The sequence below is a fragment of the Podarcis melisellensis genome, assembly GCF_964234715.1.
Source record: "Podarcis melisellensis genome assembly, chromosome: 2".
In the NCBI taxonomy this organism is placed as follows: Eukaryota; Metazoa; Chordata; class Lepidosauria; order Squamata; family Lacertidae; genus Podarcis; species Podarcis melisellensis.
In genome coordinates this window covers 25,812,903-25,829,010 of record NC_138529.1, presented here as the reverse complement: position 1 = coordinate 25,829,010, position 16,108 = coordinate 25,812,903, and the positions used below count along the sequence as shown (strand labels likewise).

General features: G+C 43.6%; 1 protein-coding gene across 4 annotated transcripts in view; it reads left to right on the top strand.

The window, feature by feature from the left end:
* SLC39A11 (solute carrier family 39 member 11) overlaps positions 1-16,108 on the top strand; it is a 270,490-nt gene that overhangs the window by 13,881 nt on the left and 240,501 nt on the right. For 3 of the 4 annotated variants that reach the window (XM_081899863.1, XM_081899862.1, XM_081899864.1), the window contains one exon: positions 11,937-12,095. The exons of the other annotated variant lie outside the window; for it this stretch is intronic. In XM_081899863.1, coding sequence (XP_081755989.1) covers positions 11,937-12,095 — 159 coding nt within the window. The remainder of the gene's footprint in view (positions 1-11,936; positions 12,096-16,108) is intronic. 4 annotated transcript variants of the gene reach the window in all.

Genomic DNA, 16,108 nt, shown 5'->3' with positions numbered 1-16,108 from the left:
GCCTTTAAAAATGAAAAGGGGAAAAAAAAGAAAGTTGACATGTGCTGGCGTTAGCTTTACTTTCTCCTTCCTTCCCCTCCTCAAGGTGTTCTCGTATTTCCCATCTCACTCCCAGCTTGGGACTTCTGCTTGAAAGATAGTCCTGGAAGTTCCTTGGAGCAGACAGTTATCAGCCTGTGGAATCCACACCAGATTGAGGGATTGTGTTGAAACTTTGCTTAGGCATCTTCGGCATGCAGTTAGCAGTTCATCAATTCTCTGTGAACTGTTTTGGGTATTATTCTATATCTGTAAAGGTGATACATTTTTGTTTCCCAATTCCAGTGCTTCCCCCCATCCCCCGGGGTACGCATACACTTAAACATTCTGTGCCTCTTTGTGCTGTATTTATTTTTCCTGATTTGAACTATAAAATGGTCCTTTTCTTGAGTCTAAATGAGAGTGCCCCTAAACATTTTTTTAATAGAAAAAAAATCGCTGCCTAAATCACAGCAGAAAAATGATATGATTCCCCCGCCCCCAATCTCTCTAGGCGTGTTTTAAGCCAATAATAAATAATTTTGTGTATGTGTGTGTGTGTGTTTAAAGTGGCAGTTCAGAATACTGCAGAATGCTTTGATATATTTTGCATCAGAGCATTGCATCACCTTAAAAGCGGCTTCATGCCTCCTTTGCTCTGCTTTGCATGTGGTTACCGTTCCCCCCCCCCCATGAGAGCTCCCCAACAGGACCACCTTGATCCAGTTTTGATAAAAAGAGTTTGTTCTTGGTGCCCAGTTGCCACATATAGGAAGTAACCTCTTGTATATTCCACATGCAGGAACTGGGTACATGTTTGCACACAGGGTTGGACAGCATAAAACAGTGACGTGTCTTGCACTCCCTTTCTTCTCCTCGCAGTTAAATAGGCCTGCCCTTTCCAAGAATGGATCATTTTAGACTGCTGTAATTGCTCATTGAAATCTAGTGTAGAGAGTTTATGTAAGAAAAGAGTCTTTCCAAAGTTGGCACCCAGCCAATCTAGATGAAACTTTGATTTGGTATCAGCTGAATCTCCACAACATTTTTCATTCATTTTAAGATTTTATAAGACCCTCAGTTCCATGTGGAGTAGCAGGAGGGCCATTCAGGGGTTTGCTCTGCAAACAACATTACAAATACAATGCTGCTTGCAACAGAAGAACGTATTAAAGGGCAAGGAACAACTTCCTTTTGCACAAAATAATCTAAATCAGGCATAGGCAAACTCTGACCCTCCAGATGTTTGGGACCACAATTCCCATCATTCCTGACCGCTGGTCCTGTTAGGTAGGAATGATGGGAATTGTAGTCCCAAACATCTGGAGGGCCGGAGTTTGCCTATGCCCGATCTAAATTAAAGTTCAGGTCCCAGAAGCAATGTAGAACCAGAACTCAATAGTCAGTCTTGTGGCTCCAGATCCTGCCATATTGTCTTCTGATAGGCTCTCTCTTTATCCTTTGGCTACCCAGTAAGAGATTTCATTTCTGTTGGAAAGAGAGAGCCTTGCCTCCTTATTTTCTAGCTAGCTTGTGCAACGTTTTCTTAGCACAGAAGCACTCTCCAGCAAACTTGTCTTTTCAGTCTTTGCTATTGTGGTAACATTTAGAATCTTTTGATAGGAGCACCATCTTCTCTTATCATTTTCACAAATTCCTCATGGCTGTTTTCAACTCCAGTGCTGAAATGTCAAGTCACTGAAATGATCAGTCATGCTGACCAATCCGTATTGGATTATCTGCAATTTTTAGGGGGCCGGGGGGGGGGGGAGAGAAGCATGTCTGCTAAATATTAGCTCAAAAGCTGAACCCTTTATGCCAGTGCAGCAATTTCTGCCTATAAATTAGCCCCTTTATTGCCTTGGAAGAAAAGAATTTTGCCTCAGAGTATAGACTCTTTTTTTTTTACAGGACGCGGGTGGCACTGTGGGTTAAACCACAGAGCCTCTTGGGGTTGCCGATCAGAAGGTCGGCTGTTCGAATCCCCACGACGGGGTGAGCTCCCGTTGCTCGGTCCCTGCTCCTGCCAACCTAGCAGTTCAAAAGCATGTCAAAGTGCAAGTAGATAAATAGGTACCACTCTGGCAGGAAGGTAAACGGTGTTTCCATGCACTGCTCTGGTTCGCCAGAGGCGGTTTAGTCATGCTGGCCACATGACCTGGAAGCTATACGCTGGGTCCCTCTTCCAATAAAGCGAGATGAGTGCCGCAACCCCAGAGTCGTTTGCGACTGGACCTAATGGTCAGGGACCCCTTTACCTTTACCTTTATAGACCTGATAAGCTGAAAGAAGCTTTTGTAACTGTTCGGTTCTGTATAATACTCCAACCAAATGGGATATGTATACAGACCTCACTTGAAGCAACCCTCTAGTCCTCTTCTGATTATTCTTTGGTTCTATGTCAACATGTGAGGGTGACTGCAGGGTTGAGTGTTCTAGCACTACATCTCCATCATTCCCACAGGTTGGAGAGAGAATGTCTGACATGGAGATAGCTTGCAACAGGAGGCTCCTTGGAGCTTGTGGAGCGCAGCCAGAATGGCAATATGGGGTGGTGGTGCAGCTAGCAGATGTGTCTTCACAGCCCCCTTTGTGTATTTCCTTAACATGAACAATAACACTTGAAGAGGGCTAGTCTTTGTGACTTCAGTGCCATTGACCTTCTGCTGGTTAAAACAGTTATGCTAGCCTGGAAAATAAGATACGTGCCAGACGGTGTGAAAGGTATTTGTGATCCTTATTACCATTGTACAGCATGGAGCGTTCTTCACGATTCATTTATTTGTTTTTGGCGAGAGTCTTTTGGCAGAGTTCAAGATGGCAGATAATGCCTTGAGCTGGGGCGTTCAACAGGCATTGCGACCAAGAATCTAATGAGATTACAGAAGAGACGTAGATCTTTTGCTGCTTCCATCTTTTCTCAGTAGCTTCTGGATTTGTGCCACACACAATGCAGTGCCTTTCACGCTTTCTGTTCCCCCGCCTTGGATCATTGGCTCTTGGGTTTAGGAAATGCAGAGTGCGACACTGTCACATCAGCTGAATGGCAAACTCATGAACTCCACTGTAAGGTCACAGAATGAAGAACATGCAGCCTCATTCTTGCTGCTTCTGACCATGGGTTAGCAAACTTTTTCAGCAGGGGGCCGGTCCACTGTCCCTCAGACCTGGGGGAGCGGGCTAGACTATATTTTGGAAAAAATAATAATGAACAAATTCCTATGCCCCACAAATAACCCAGAGATGCATTTTAAATAAAAGCACACATTCTACTCATGTAAAAACACCAGGCAGGCCCCACAAATAACCCAGGGATCCATTTTAAATAAAAGGACACATTCTACTCATGTAAAAACACGCTGATTCCTGGACTGTCTGTGGGCCGGATTGAGAAGGTGATTGGGCCCGATCCACCCCCCGGGCCTTAGTTTGCCTACCCATGACTTAGCTATTCAAAAGGGACACTTGAGAGTCCTTTTTGTGCTTTGCAGAGCTGAGATAACTTTCTTGAGAGTAAGCCTGTTCTTTAATGAGCGGCAACTCCTTTTAAAAAAAAAACAAAAACCCAAGGAAGGTCCCCCCCCCCCCCGGTTTCTCTTTTTCTTCTGAAAATGCACTCTTTTAATTTGAAGCATTTGCTGCCAACACTCTCTCCCTGTGTTCCTCAGTGCCTTAGGAGTTTTGCTATTCCATGTATTGGAATAAAAAACTCATCTCATTTTAGTTGGTGGATGAAATGAAAGGTGACACAGGAAATGGCTTTTGGTCTGGAGAGGATATGCATGCCATTGGTGGGGTATGTAGGGTTTTAATTGGAGCAGGTATAAGAACATGGGAGCCAGAGACATTGCTAATGTATTTATAACATTGGGGCTCTTAGATGCAACTTTGCATAAATGTTGCATAAGCTGATTTATATGCATCGATGCAAGCTTAGAATTTAAATGTCACACAGAATGCAACCCATCTAATTTTCCATCCAATGTGCCCCACGTAAATTAATTTGCACCCTACCTCAGTTCCTCTTCAATACATTTAATCCCCAGTTAATTTTCCAACAGATCCTGCTCCAAATCAATTCATTCGTCCCCCAAATCCTTTCTAGACAGACACCCCCAAATGAATCTTATTTCCTCTGGTTAGTATCTTACCATGCAGCCCAGATCATGCACCCGCTTTCTGTTTCTCCCCAGATTCATTACCATTCAGAAACGCTTGGGGCACTTAGAAAAATAATTCATGCCAGTGCCGTGTGGGCCCATCGCTGGGAATGCCACTGCTGGGGCACTCTTAGATCTGCCCTAGTTTATGGAGAAGCAGCATGAGGCTATTGCTAGGTGCATTCCAGCCTCCAAGTTACTAAGTGGCAACAGTAGGAGGTTGTGGTGGCTTCCTATCCAGTTTATAGGCTTCCTGGAAGCATTTGGTTTGTGTGTGTATGTGTGTAATCATCATCTGGTTGGTCACTGTCAGAAGCAAGATGCAGGACTCCAGCCAATCCAGATTGAGATGGCAGTGGGCGGGGATCTCAAAAAAATACCGTATTTTTCCGTCTATAAGATGCCCCCATGTATAAGATGCCCCCTATTTTTGTGGCAACAACCAATCGCCAGTCCACCCTTGGCACTATCCGTGTATAAGACGCCCCCTAATTTTCGACATTATTTTTTAGGGATAAAACCTAGTCTTATACATGGAAAAATACAATACTTTCTAAACTTCAGAACCTTTTCCCAGAAGTGACTAAGAAAGCATCAGTGTCAGTCTGAATAGGCTGTAAAAACGTCCTTGCTTTGCCAGAGCTTTAAGCGAGGATTAAAATTTTAAACGGCTGCTTCATCTTATATTTGATTTCATTTTGGTTTCGTAATTATTTTAGTGTGTGGGAGAGAGAGATAAAGAAGGAAGCGATTTGAGATTTTCTGGGGAAAGAAATGTTTTCATAAATGAGCCAGCAGAGAGAAGAGTACAAGAAGTAGCGATAGATCTGATGGAAATCGGCAGCGTCCAGGTTTTTCGTTTAGCCAACACAAGCCTATCTGAAAGCATTTGGGTGGGATAGGCACACACAACAGGGAGCTGAAGGCAGGAGACACAATGGTTTGGATCCAGAAAATGATGGGGTTCCTTCAGCTAACACAACAGTTCTCCCTCCCCAGCTTCTGTTATTCATCAGTAGCCAACTGAACAGCCCCCTAATAGTAAGGCAGCCCTCCAGAGCAGGACTACGGTGGTACAAATGGCAGGTGCTGGAAGGCAAAACCAACCCCCCAACCAATGTATATGGAAGCAATTTGTGTGTGTGCACAAGGAATTTTCTGGGTCCTTGCCGCTGACTGCAATTTGGAGACAAAATCAGGCATGCCTAATTTTTGCTGAAATCAATGGCTCTTCTTCCCACTAATGGTAATGGAGGTTAGGCACCCTTGACTTGCACATCCTAGGTAAGTTGGATCATTCTTTTTTTAATAAAAAAGGTAAAATAGATCACAGCATTTTTCAGCACTACAGGATTCCCTTTCATGCAGAAGAAGTGAAATGCAGAAGATGCAGTGAACTGAAGGAACTGAAATTAATTAAATTCACCTCCTCATTCTTTCTGGGACTCGAAAACTTTTTTCTTTAAACAGTTCATTTCACCAACAGAGATTGCCTCCAGTGAACGATGTTGCTTGCCTGCAATTTTGGGCTAGATGCAAATGACTTGTTTGGCATGTTCTTAACAGCTCTGATGGAAGCTGATGCTGTGTGAATTCAGAAATATAGATATGAAATTGAAAGATTGAAACCCTGTAGCTAACTCTTAAAATTTGAGAGGGTGGGAGGATGCACTCAGACTTTATTCAAGAGATTCATAAGGGTTTCTGGAATATAACTGTTTCAGTGCAGAGGTGTCACTCCCTTCTAATTATGATTACAATCCACTTATGATGGCTGTTTTGAAGACGCCGTTTCCTTGCACTCCTGTGGGAAAGACAATTGTAATTAAACCAAGAACGTTGTGCTCCGTTTCTTTCCATCAGGGCTGACTGACTGGCTCAGAGACAAGGAATTTGAAGAATAATCTGGCATTGTTGCTTTTGGATGAGAGCACTACCAAATGTCATCCTTCCTAGCTCTAGTTAGAGAACTCTGTGTCCTAGAGAGAGAGGGGAGGGCGCTTTCTTGTGTATCAATATGCTGCTCAAAGGTTCCTTTTCTTTTTTATGAGAAATAATCAGATGAGAAAGATGAGTCGCTACACCTCTGCCAAAAAGAGAGAGGAAAAAGTTCCTTCTGAACAAACAGCAGCACTGTAAATAAATGGTGGGTTTTGTGGGGTCGGGGGCCTATCAGTCCAGTTCCTGAGCAGTAGCGAAACAGAGCTGAATCAGAGCTGTGTAACATTCAGTTGGGCTGCTGCTACTTGGACTGCATTGTTGTCAAAGCAGAACAGGACTCTCTGTTCAGAATACCAAAGCTTTTCTCCTAAGGTCAGCCACTGTGTTTCCTTGTACCAGCAGTCCTGCATGCAACTGGAAACCTGCAGAGCCAGGAGTAGGGAACCTTTTCGCAGCCTGAGGGCTGCATTCATCAAGGGGGGCATTCTGGAGGCTGCGTACCAATGATCTAAAAGTGGGAGGAGCAATGGATGTGGCTCTTTACCTTAGAATCATAGAATTGCAGGAATGGAAGGGACCTCGATGGTCAACTAGTCCAGCTCCCCGCAATGCAGGACAATTTTGCCCAACCTGGGGCTTGAACCCACGGACTTGAGATTAAGAGTCCCATGCTCTACAGACTGAGGTATCCCTTGGTATCGTAGGCTGCATTCCATCCACACAAAACCACTGGTTTTGCTAGCTAGGGATGATGGGAGTTGTAGTCCCAAAAAACAGCTGGAGAACCAAGTTTGAGAAACAATGATACAGAGAAATAGGACTGCAATGAGACCTTACTGAATTTCAGAAACCACTGTTTACTGCATTTATCTATCATCTATCTGTTTGTATTTGTCGGATGTTGTAAGAAAAAACTGCTTCTTTTCCCTTATGGGGTACTCAAGAGCCTGTTAAGATTCCTGCTCCGTGATTGCAGTCATGGGATTGAGAGGAAGGAGCTAAGTCAGAATGCTCCATGTGTGTTTATATGTAAATAAAGTAGATTAGCCAAAATGCTGAGCTACTGAGTTCTGTCACGCGAACTGCGAAGGCTCTGCGGATGCCGATGTCTGTTGGCATTGGTTGCTGTGACGTTTAGGCAGAAGAAAGCTTTTGAAGCTACCGAACGATCGACCAGGAGGCAAAGAATATGCCAGTCGGACATGTGTCTCTACCAGGCTCCTACTCAAGACTAGGACAGGCTCCTGACAGAGCCCATATAGAGTCCTTTTGAAGGTTCTCTATCGATAGGAGAAAATAACAGAGGCCAACCAGAGACTATTGAGAAGCAAAGCAGCTAGTAAGCCTGATCTTTATTAACTGTTGTAACAGGGTGTTCACAACTACACGCAGGAGGCAGGAGGGACCCCGAACAATGGTGCGCAAGCCCTTATATAGACATTTGAAATTGCCCACCCTGGAGCACAAGACCCCCCCCCCAATACATCATACATACATCACAGAAGGGGTGGTCTACAACAGAATCCTGGCCGGCAGGAAACCTGTTGATGGGTTTACCTGGCTGTTAATGGGTTTACCTGGACAGCCTGGCTATTCTTTTGTGATGATAAATACTTAATTCTTGAGTCTTGAGTCCAGGTCACAGGCTCACCCTATTCATATCTTAAATGTGCCCTTAAGGCAGGATTTGTGAGCAAAGAGACAATGAGGAGGTTTTCCCCATTTCCTCCCTCCCTGCAGAGAAACATTTTTGGTCAATTTGGGAGAGACAAAATGGTTTCAGGACTTTTCCCTGTACTGTTTCAGACATGTGGTTTACATATTTATGTATGTGTTTACTTGGTACATTTATTTTATATCTTAGACCTTATAATTCTCATAACAGACACTTCGTAAAGCGAGTTCTCCAGGCACTGTACAAAATCACTTAAGAACCAAGGGCCGTATACAGCGCCCTTGTTCCGTTTGCACAAGGATTTACACTTGCACAATGAAACTCCTCTCCCCGCCCTTTCCAGATCTATTCCATAGGGTTGGGAAACCCCTGAGCAGACTGAACGGGTGGAGATGAGAGGGGGAGAAGTTCAATTGAACAAGGGTATATATCCTTGCACTAGTGGAATTGAGAGACTTGGCATAACTTTCAACGCAAGCCATGGTAATAATGAAATCCTCAAATGCGTGACACAGGAGTGTCACCAAACGTAATTGTTATATAATGAAGACAAAAGAAGGTTCACCTGTGATTAATTACAGTTGCTTAGCCTTCCTGGGGAGCGGGGGTGTGGGGTATGTACTTCTGCATTGTGAGCGAGCAAACGATAAAATCATTACAGTTGTTCTAATATGTGGAAGGCAGTCTGTGACAGTGTACTAGTCAATCTTTCTCCTGCAGCTGTGTTGCTCCTTGGCAGTTGCGTAATTGCTTTTGCTGATGAGGTAAAGGGAAGGATGTGTGTGTAGACTTCAAAATGCTGAAATCTGAGAAAATGCTGAGGAAAGCTCAGCATTTATTATTGGGCTGTGTCTTAGGGGGCCTTATTTGATGAGGTCCCTCCCCATCCCGCACCAAATACAGTGGTACCTTGGGTTAAGAACTTAATTCGTTCTGGAAGTCCATTCTTAACCTGAAACTGTTCTTAACCTGAGGTACCACTTTAGCTAATGGGGCCTCCCGCTTGAGCTAATGGGGCCTCCTGCTGCCGCCGCGCTATCGTCATGCAATTTCTTTTCTCATTCTGAGGTAAAGTTCTTAACCTGAGGTACTATTTCTGGGTTAGCGGAGTCTGTAACCTGAAGCGTCTGTAACCTGAAGCGTCTGTAACCCGAGGTACAACTGTATTGTACCTCGGGTAATCCAGTGGATTACAACTGTAATCCAGTGGTTTTACAGGGCGTGAACTATAAGTCTAAATTTCCGAGTGGAAGGATTACTGGGCTTCTGTGTGGGAGGATCTGAAAATCTTTCCCTCAGGTAGCAATTTGGTTGCTACCTGTTAAATACGTGATAGAAAGCTGATGGCTTTCTAAAGCCTGCAGCACCCCTTCCCATTATCCCTACTTGCATTGTACAGTGGTACCTCGGGTTACATACACTTCAGGTTACAGACGCTTTGGGATACAGACTCTGTTAACCCAGAAATAGTACCTTGGGTTAAGAACTTTGCTTCACGATGAGAAGAGAAATTGTGTTGTGGTGGCGCAGCGGCAGCAGCCGGAGGCCCCATTACCTAAAGTGGTGCTTCAGGTTAAGAACAGCTTCAGGTTAAGAATGGACCTTCGGAACGAATTAAGTACTTAACCTGAGGTACCACTGTAGAGTTGAAAGGTACCACTAGGGTCTTGTAGTCCAACCCACTGCAATGCGGGTGCTTTTGGTGCCGTCGAAGCCACATTGATGATCAGAAACAGAAATGAAGAAGAAGAAAAACCCCTCTCAGATTCTGGAGCAGCTTTCTGTTCCCTTCCTTCTTGCATGGTGAAAAAAGTCCACTGAACTAGTGGCCTTCGCCATGTTCAGTCCTTTAGCCTCAACCTGCAGCATGGGACTTAAATTTACTTAAGCCCCCCCCCCCATGTTTTGGGTCCCCCCCATTCTCTCTCCCCCCCCCCCGCTTTCTTTCATATTCCATCTTCTTCACTAGCAGACTTAAAAAATACCTCAGAGAAAGAGTTGCTGGGTGCTGCTGGCCCTGTTGCACACCAAAGCTCCCTAGTTCCAAGACCAGTCGGCTGGACAAAGGGCCAAATAAAGAATATGTATCAGTATGACGATAACGTGCTGTTCATGCTTTGCTGCTGGCCTCACAGTATGGGAGTTTAAGTGGGGAAGGTGCTTTGCAGCTGTTTAAGGAGAAATTGGAGCACTTTGAAACTAGCATATGTGGGGAGGAAAGGCCATAAACAAGTGATTATTTACTCTTTTAAAAACAAAACAAAACAGTCTTTAAGAGAGCACAGTGGCTACTTCCCTTTGACAGCGCAGTCCATTTTTAAGAAGCAGCGGTCTTAAAATTGCCTATTTGCTTAGTCTCTAGCCTCCCGTTTGGAAGGGTTATTTTGACATCATTTACTTCTCAGTGGAATAAGCACGCTGTATTTTGTATGTGCTTATTGCTGCTTTGACTATGCTTTGGCGAAGTCAAGATTTGTCTTTTCGTTGTTCTTAAATTGCTCTTGACAGAAACATGTAAAGGATGAAACATGTAAAGGATGAAAAATGTTATTCAGCATCATATTTCAAATCCATGTTGAAATTCTTTGAGGAAAAAGTTTGTATGCTTAGACCTCGGGAAAGTCTAGCATGGTGGCTACTGAGAACAGGAATACGGCTATTTTGCTCCTCTGTATGTGTTCAGGTTTGTATTATACTTGCATTATGCGCAAACGATACACTTAAAGGAGTTCCTTTTGTGGCAGTGGCCCAAAGGACCACAATAAATGTGATAATGTGTACCCCTGTAAATCCTTGAGTGTGCTTCTAATAGAGAAGTTATAGTAGCCTGTTACTTTATGAAACTGAAGATTTTGCAAGTTGCCGTCTGCATTGGGGCAGAAATACAGCTAATACGCGAATCACAAAGATACAGCTCAAAGCTAGAACATAAGTTGCTACATGGTGCAAATGGCTACATGCAACACACGTTCCCAACATGCACACACTAACACAGTGTAATAGTACATAATGGGAATCAGAACTTAATCAGCAGAAATTGCCAGTGTTTATTGTGCATGTGTATTAAACATGAAATGAGGTAATGATGTATACAATTGCTGAAAACTGAAATGCTTTGTTTGAAATTTTATGAATACAACTGCCTGGACCACTGGGTGGGGTTGCAGTTTTGCGGAACAATCTGACTGTACCCTATTGCTTTGCAATAAACAACTCTGGACTCCTAACTCCTCACGTTTCTGAGTTTTATTGGCGTAAACTCAGGAGATAAGCTATTTTCTGGCTTGCAACACTTTGAAGGGTGGACAGAAATGTATCATCTTCAGCTTCTTCCCACCTACATTTCCCACCAAATTTCAGCATATGGAGCTGGTTCATGCATAACACTAAGTGCAAACACAGAAGCCTAAGTGTTGCCAGAGAGATTATCACAGCTGCTACACTCCTCTCTCAGTCCTCTGGCTGCTGTAAGCTAAGTCACGGTTTGACTTAATGTGTTGTCTGAATCTGATCTTGTGGTTTATCTTCCTCAGACAAACCATGAGCTGTAAACTAAGAAAGGAACGTGGTTGAAGCTCATGGTTTGTCTGTAGTGAAACATTTTACAACCTGTTATGAAGCTCCTCAAATCTCCTGGATAGTTCTGTTGTTCCAAGGCATGTTAGCCACAAAATAGGACAGGAATTGCTTCTCAATATCGTTGGACGTTTTACCTTGGTTTTTGTGTTTTTTTAAAGTGGGAGTTATATTAAAAAGAAAAAAAAATCAATTCAGCTCCTAAATTCATGGTTTACAGTCCAGGCATCTGGATTTGGAAGAAAATAAAATAAATATAAGGGAGATTTTATCCTGTGGAGTTACTGGATTCGGGTGTCTCACATTATTGAACAAAGGACAGGTAGAAATTTGATTATCTTGGTTCATTGCTATAGAAGTGCAACATACTACCCGTGAATCTTACTGTAGCAGTGAAATAAGTATTGATCGGAGGCTGGAAATCTGCATCTCCACTTGTGGTGCTGGAGCCTTTATTGAAAATGCCATGTTGTATCCAACGCTGCCATAATTCTCGCACACCAGAATGACCAAAGAGGGCTACATTATTGCATCCTTAATTTGCATTAACTCTTCTGTCGTTTTAGGTTATGCTGGCTGCTTCTTACTGGTCTCTCCTTGCGCCTGCCATTGAACTGGCAGAGGACTCTGGAAAGTTTGGGGCCTTTGCCTTCTTCCCCGTAGCTGTTGGTTTCACTCTGGGCGCTGCGTTTGTGTACTTTGCTGACCTCATTCTCCCTTGGCTGGTGAGTAGCCCTTCCAACGGTCTCTATAATTTGGTGGCAGCCAGAAAAGTCAATCTTAGGTTCATCTTACATGTGCTGGAAGCTGGTCTTGTTTTATTATATTATTGGGTTTATTAAGTAAGGATCCATAGACCATTTGCATCTTTTCAAGTGTGGCCGTGCCCCAGTCCTCATAAATTTAAGATAAATGGGGCACCGTGGCAGGACTTTGCTGCTGCTACTACTCTTAGTCTAGTTAGTATATGTGTTGCTAGTAACATACTGGTTTAAAACAGAGATGGGGGGGGGATGTGGTCTTCCAGATATTGTATATCTCCAGCCCCCATCAGCTCCAGGCCAGCATGTTCAGTGGTCAGAAATGTTGTATTGCAGCCACATCTGGAAGGACACTGATTCCCCATCCCTTGTTTAAAAGTTTCTGTGCTCTGTGGGATATAGACGGAAACAAATACCTTTGCAACCTGGGACTGATGGAGATTTGGGGAATTGCTGCTATAGTAAATCCCTGCACCAAATCCTAATATTCTGTGTGCTTTGGTGGGTGAAATGAAGCTGCCGGAGAAGCTGTTTCTTCCACTGGGTTCTGCTTGAGCAGAAGCAAGATACCTTATCATTTCCTACTGGTGATCTGGTGAAGACATATATATTTCTGAGGACATATTTAACAGGGCAGCCTGCATATTTGCATTGCTCTATCTCTTGGGGTTATGTGAATGAGAAATTATGACACGCTTTTTCATTTCTTGTTTGGTAGGGCTTGTTCTCTCTTCCCTCCCTCAACCCCTTCTGTTTTATTTTTTCGTTCAAATCCAAGAGGAGATTTTAGTTGGCTCAGGTAGCATTCTTCCCCTCCTTCAATTTGAAGATCCTGAATTGCTTTTTTGAACAACGTGTCTTGCTTCAGTCTCTTCTTAAGAGCCTAAACACAGTAATAGCCTCTGCTGCTTGTAGGAGGAAAATACCGTTGGATCTCTCCCTGAAGGGACTGCCTCATGAGGCAGCTGTGCTTGGGGGCAATTATTTCTGATGGAGATGGTTTAGTATTTTAGCAACTACTCATTTAAAGCAGTGCTATAAAGGGGGGTTGTTGTTTCTTTGCAGCAAACAAAATAAATAAATAAATAAATAAATAAATAAATAAATAAATATCCTTAGGGTTTTTTGGCCAAGCGTCTGGGCCAAAATAGCTGTACTCTAAAGATATTAATGCATAGCTGCCAACCGTCCCTTATTTGGTGGGAAACTCCCTTATCCCAGCGCTGTGTCCTGCTGCTGTCCTTTATTGATTATGTTCCTTAAATTTCCCGGGTTTCAAAGGAAGCAGCTCCTCTCCCTCTCTCCCTGACCGCCAGGGAGGAGGGACGCTCCAGCTGTGTTGATTGGTTGCGTTGCTCACCCAATAAGTAGTCTAAGAACGACTGGGGTATGGAGCTTGCATGCCTTGTGCTGATCAAATCAGCAGTGTTGGCTGGGGACTCGCCTTTGCTCAGCGCTTCCCAGCGGAGAGGTGACGTTGTATTTTCTTGCTGCATCCCCTTTGCCGGGTTGCTGTGCTGTGGGAACCACTGCTTGAGGCTTCGTTTGGCTGCTGGCTGTGCTTTCTGCCTTTGGCTCGGAGGGGCTCAGAAGCCGAACATAGCTGTGCTCTGAAAATCCCTTATTTTGGCTGCTGATCCCTTATTTTTGAGGCTGCTGGCCTCTTATTTTCAAATCTGTAAGTTGACAGCCATGTATTAATGAGTACCTCAGTTGCCCCCCCCCCCCCGCATAAGATGGAATGTGAAATTTCCTGATCACAGCAGGGAGCTCTTTTTGTCTGCTCATTTTGTCTACTTTCTCCCCATCATAGGGGAGATGCTTTCTTTTAAATTTAATAAAATGCAGTAAAATGGCTACATATAAATTCAATAAATCAGAGAATGCAGCGCAAAGCCAAGACATAGTGTTAGAACAGCAGTTCCAAAGCAGCTCAACAAAAAACCAGCCATATTATGTTGATTGAAACCTGAGAAAATAACATAGTTTTTAGCCACCTGCCTGAAGCAGGTGCCATGCAAACATCATTCTACACGATCTTAAAACATTGGCAGTCCATATTGGTTCTTCACAGGCATGTTTGTGAGGCTGGTGAGAGAGCTTTGCTTTCTTCTTCATAGGGAAGATGGTTTAATAGAAAATCTAGTGTTTCCATCTCTGTTGGCTTCCCTCTCCCCCACCTCCAAGCTCTTTTAAAAGGGATCTGGTTATAGCAGCCAGCTAAGACAGCTGTTTCTATTATCCAGGGTTGTAACGAGGGGGAAACCCTTCTCAGATTACAAGGCAACATCAAATCAGTCATGTTGTTGTATTGTATCTGACAAAGTTTTCAGCTCTGAAGCCAAGGAGCAACTTGAGGACATCTTGTTGGATACTTATTTCACTGTTCTAGCGGCTGTTTTTTGTTTTTTGTTTTGCTTTGCTCTTCTGAGCGCCCCAGTAGATTTTTGGAAAGCTATGCTGGTTTATGGTCAATTAAGTTGGAATATGAAGATGTACTTGTTTCAGAAATTCCAGCAGTAAGTTCCAACAAAGAGTGTTCAGGTTATTTACTTTGGGTAATTACGTTCTCTTTATCTGCACACAGTACTAGTTAATGACTGGTAAGGACATTGTAAGAGCCCTGGTGAAGCTGGCCAAAGAGCCATCTTGTTTTCACAGTGGCCAACTGGCATTGAGAGGCATAAACCATCAAAATAGCATCGCCTGTCTTTGCTCTGAAATGTGTGGTTGAGGCTCCCTCAGAATAAAAGGATTCTTTAAAGATGACCCTGAGCTATTTTTATTGTTTCATCCTGGCTACACTCCGTATCTCTGCTCTGCACAGTAGCTGTGGGGGAATTTTAGCATACTTAATGTAAAGAAAAGCCTATTTCTGCACTGAATTCTGGCTAAACTCTTTAGATATGTGCATTGATCTTAAGGATCAACTCTTAAATACAGTGGTACCTTGGGTTAAGAACTTAATTTGTTCTGGAGGTCCGTTCTTAACCTGAAACTGTTCTTAACCTGAAGCACCACTTTAGCTAATGGGGCCACCCGCTGTCGCTGCACCGTCAGAGCACGATTACTGTTCTCATCCTGAAGCAAAGTTCTTAACCCGGGGTACTATTTCTGGGTTAGCAGAGTCTGTAACCTGAAGGTACCACTGTATATTGATCTTGAGGATCACCGCTTGCACTATCTCAACTTGGTTTCCCGCTTTTCCTGTTTGCTCGAGGAGTTTGTGTGTTAGCTGCTGATGGAGAAAAATGGCAAGTGCAAGATAGTTTGGAAATGGGTATTGCTATTACACACATAAAACTCAGTGATGCCTGAACCAGTCTCTGATGGAGTGCAGGTTGCTGTGATTTGAAATGCTACTGCCCTTTGATGCCCTCCTGAACTACAACTCCCATCAGCCCTACCCAGCATGGCCAGTGGTCAAGGATGATGGGAATTTTAGTCCAACAGAGTCTGGAGGCTGTCATGTTGGCTGCCCTTGCCTTAGTGCATTTCATAAATTGTCAGGACTGGTCGTTGTCCTCTTCAGATCACCACACAAACGTTTCTTGTTCTTTTATAAAACTTTTTATTGCGTATTAACAAAACAATGTTATAAACTGTTCTTAAATATTATTCCTCAGAGTCACTTCTTTCAGATACCTTCTGAGCTCTGCTTCTCCGTGACCAGCCACTCTCAAAATGGCGAAGGTGCCTTTCCCTTCACTTTCCCGTTCTTTTTTCTAACCTCCTGGCTAGAGCTGGCCTGTATCTCCTCCGAACTGAGCTAGAACTTAACCCTTGCCTTTCTTGGGAACAGCCAGTCCCTCCCTGTTGTTCCTCTTGCTCCCTTCTATTAGATTCACTGCTCTCCCTCCCCCCTTGGGGAATGCTTTCTCCCTCTGATAAACTGAAAACTTCTAACTCTTCCCTGACATAAATAATAATAATGCAAACACACATGTGTTGAGACTCTTTGGATTGCAGTAGGAGAC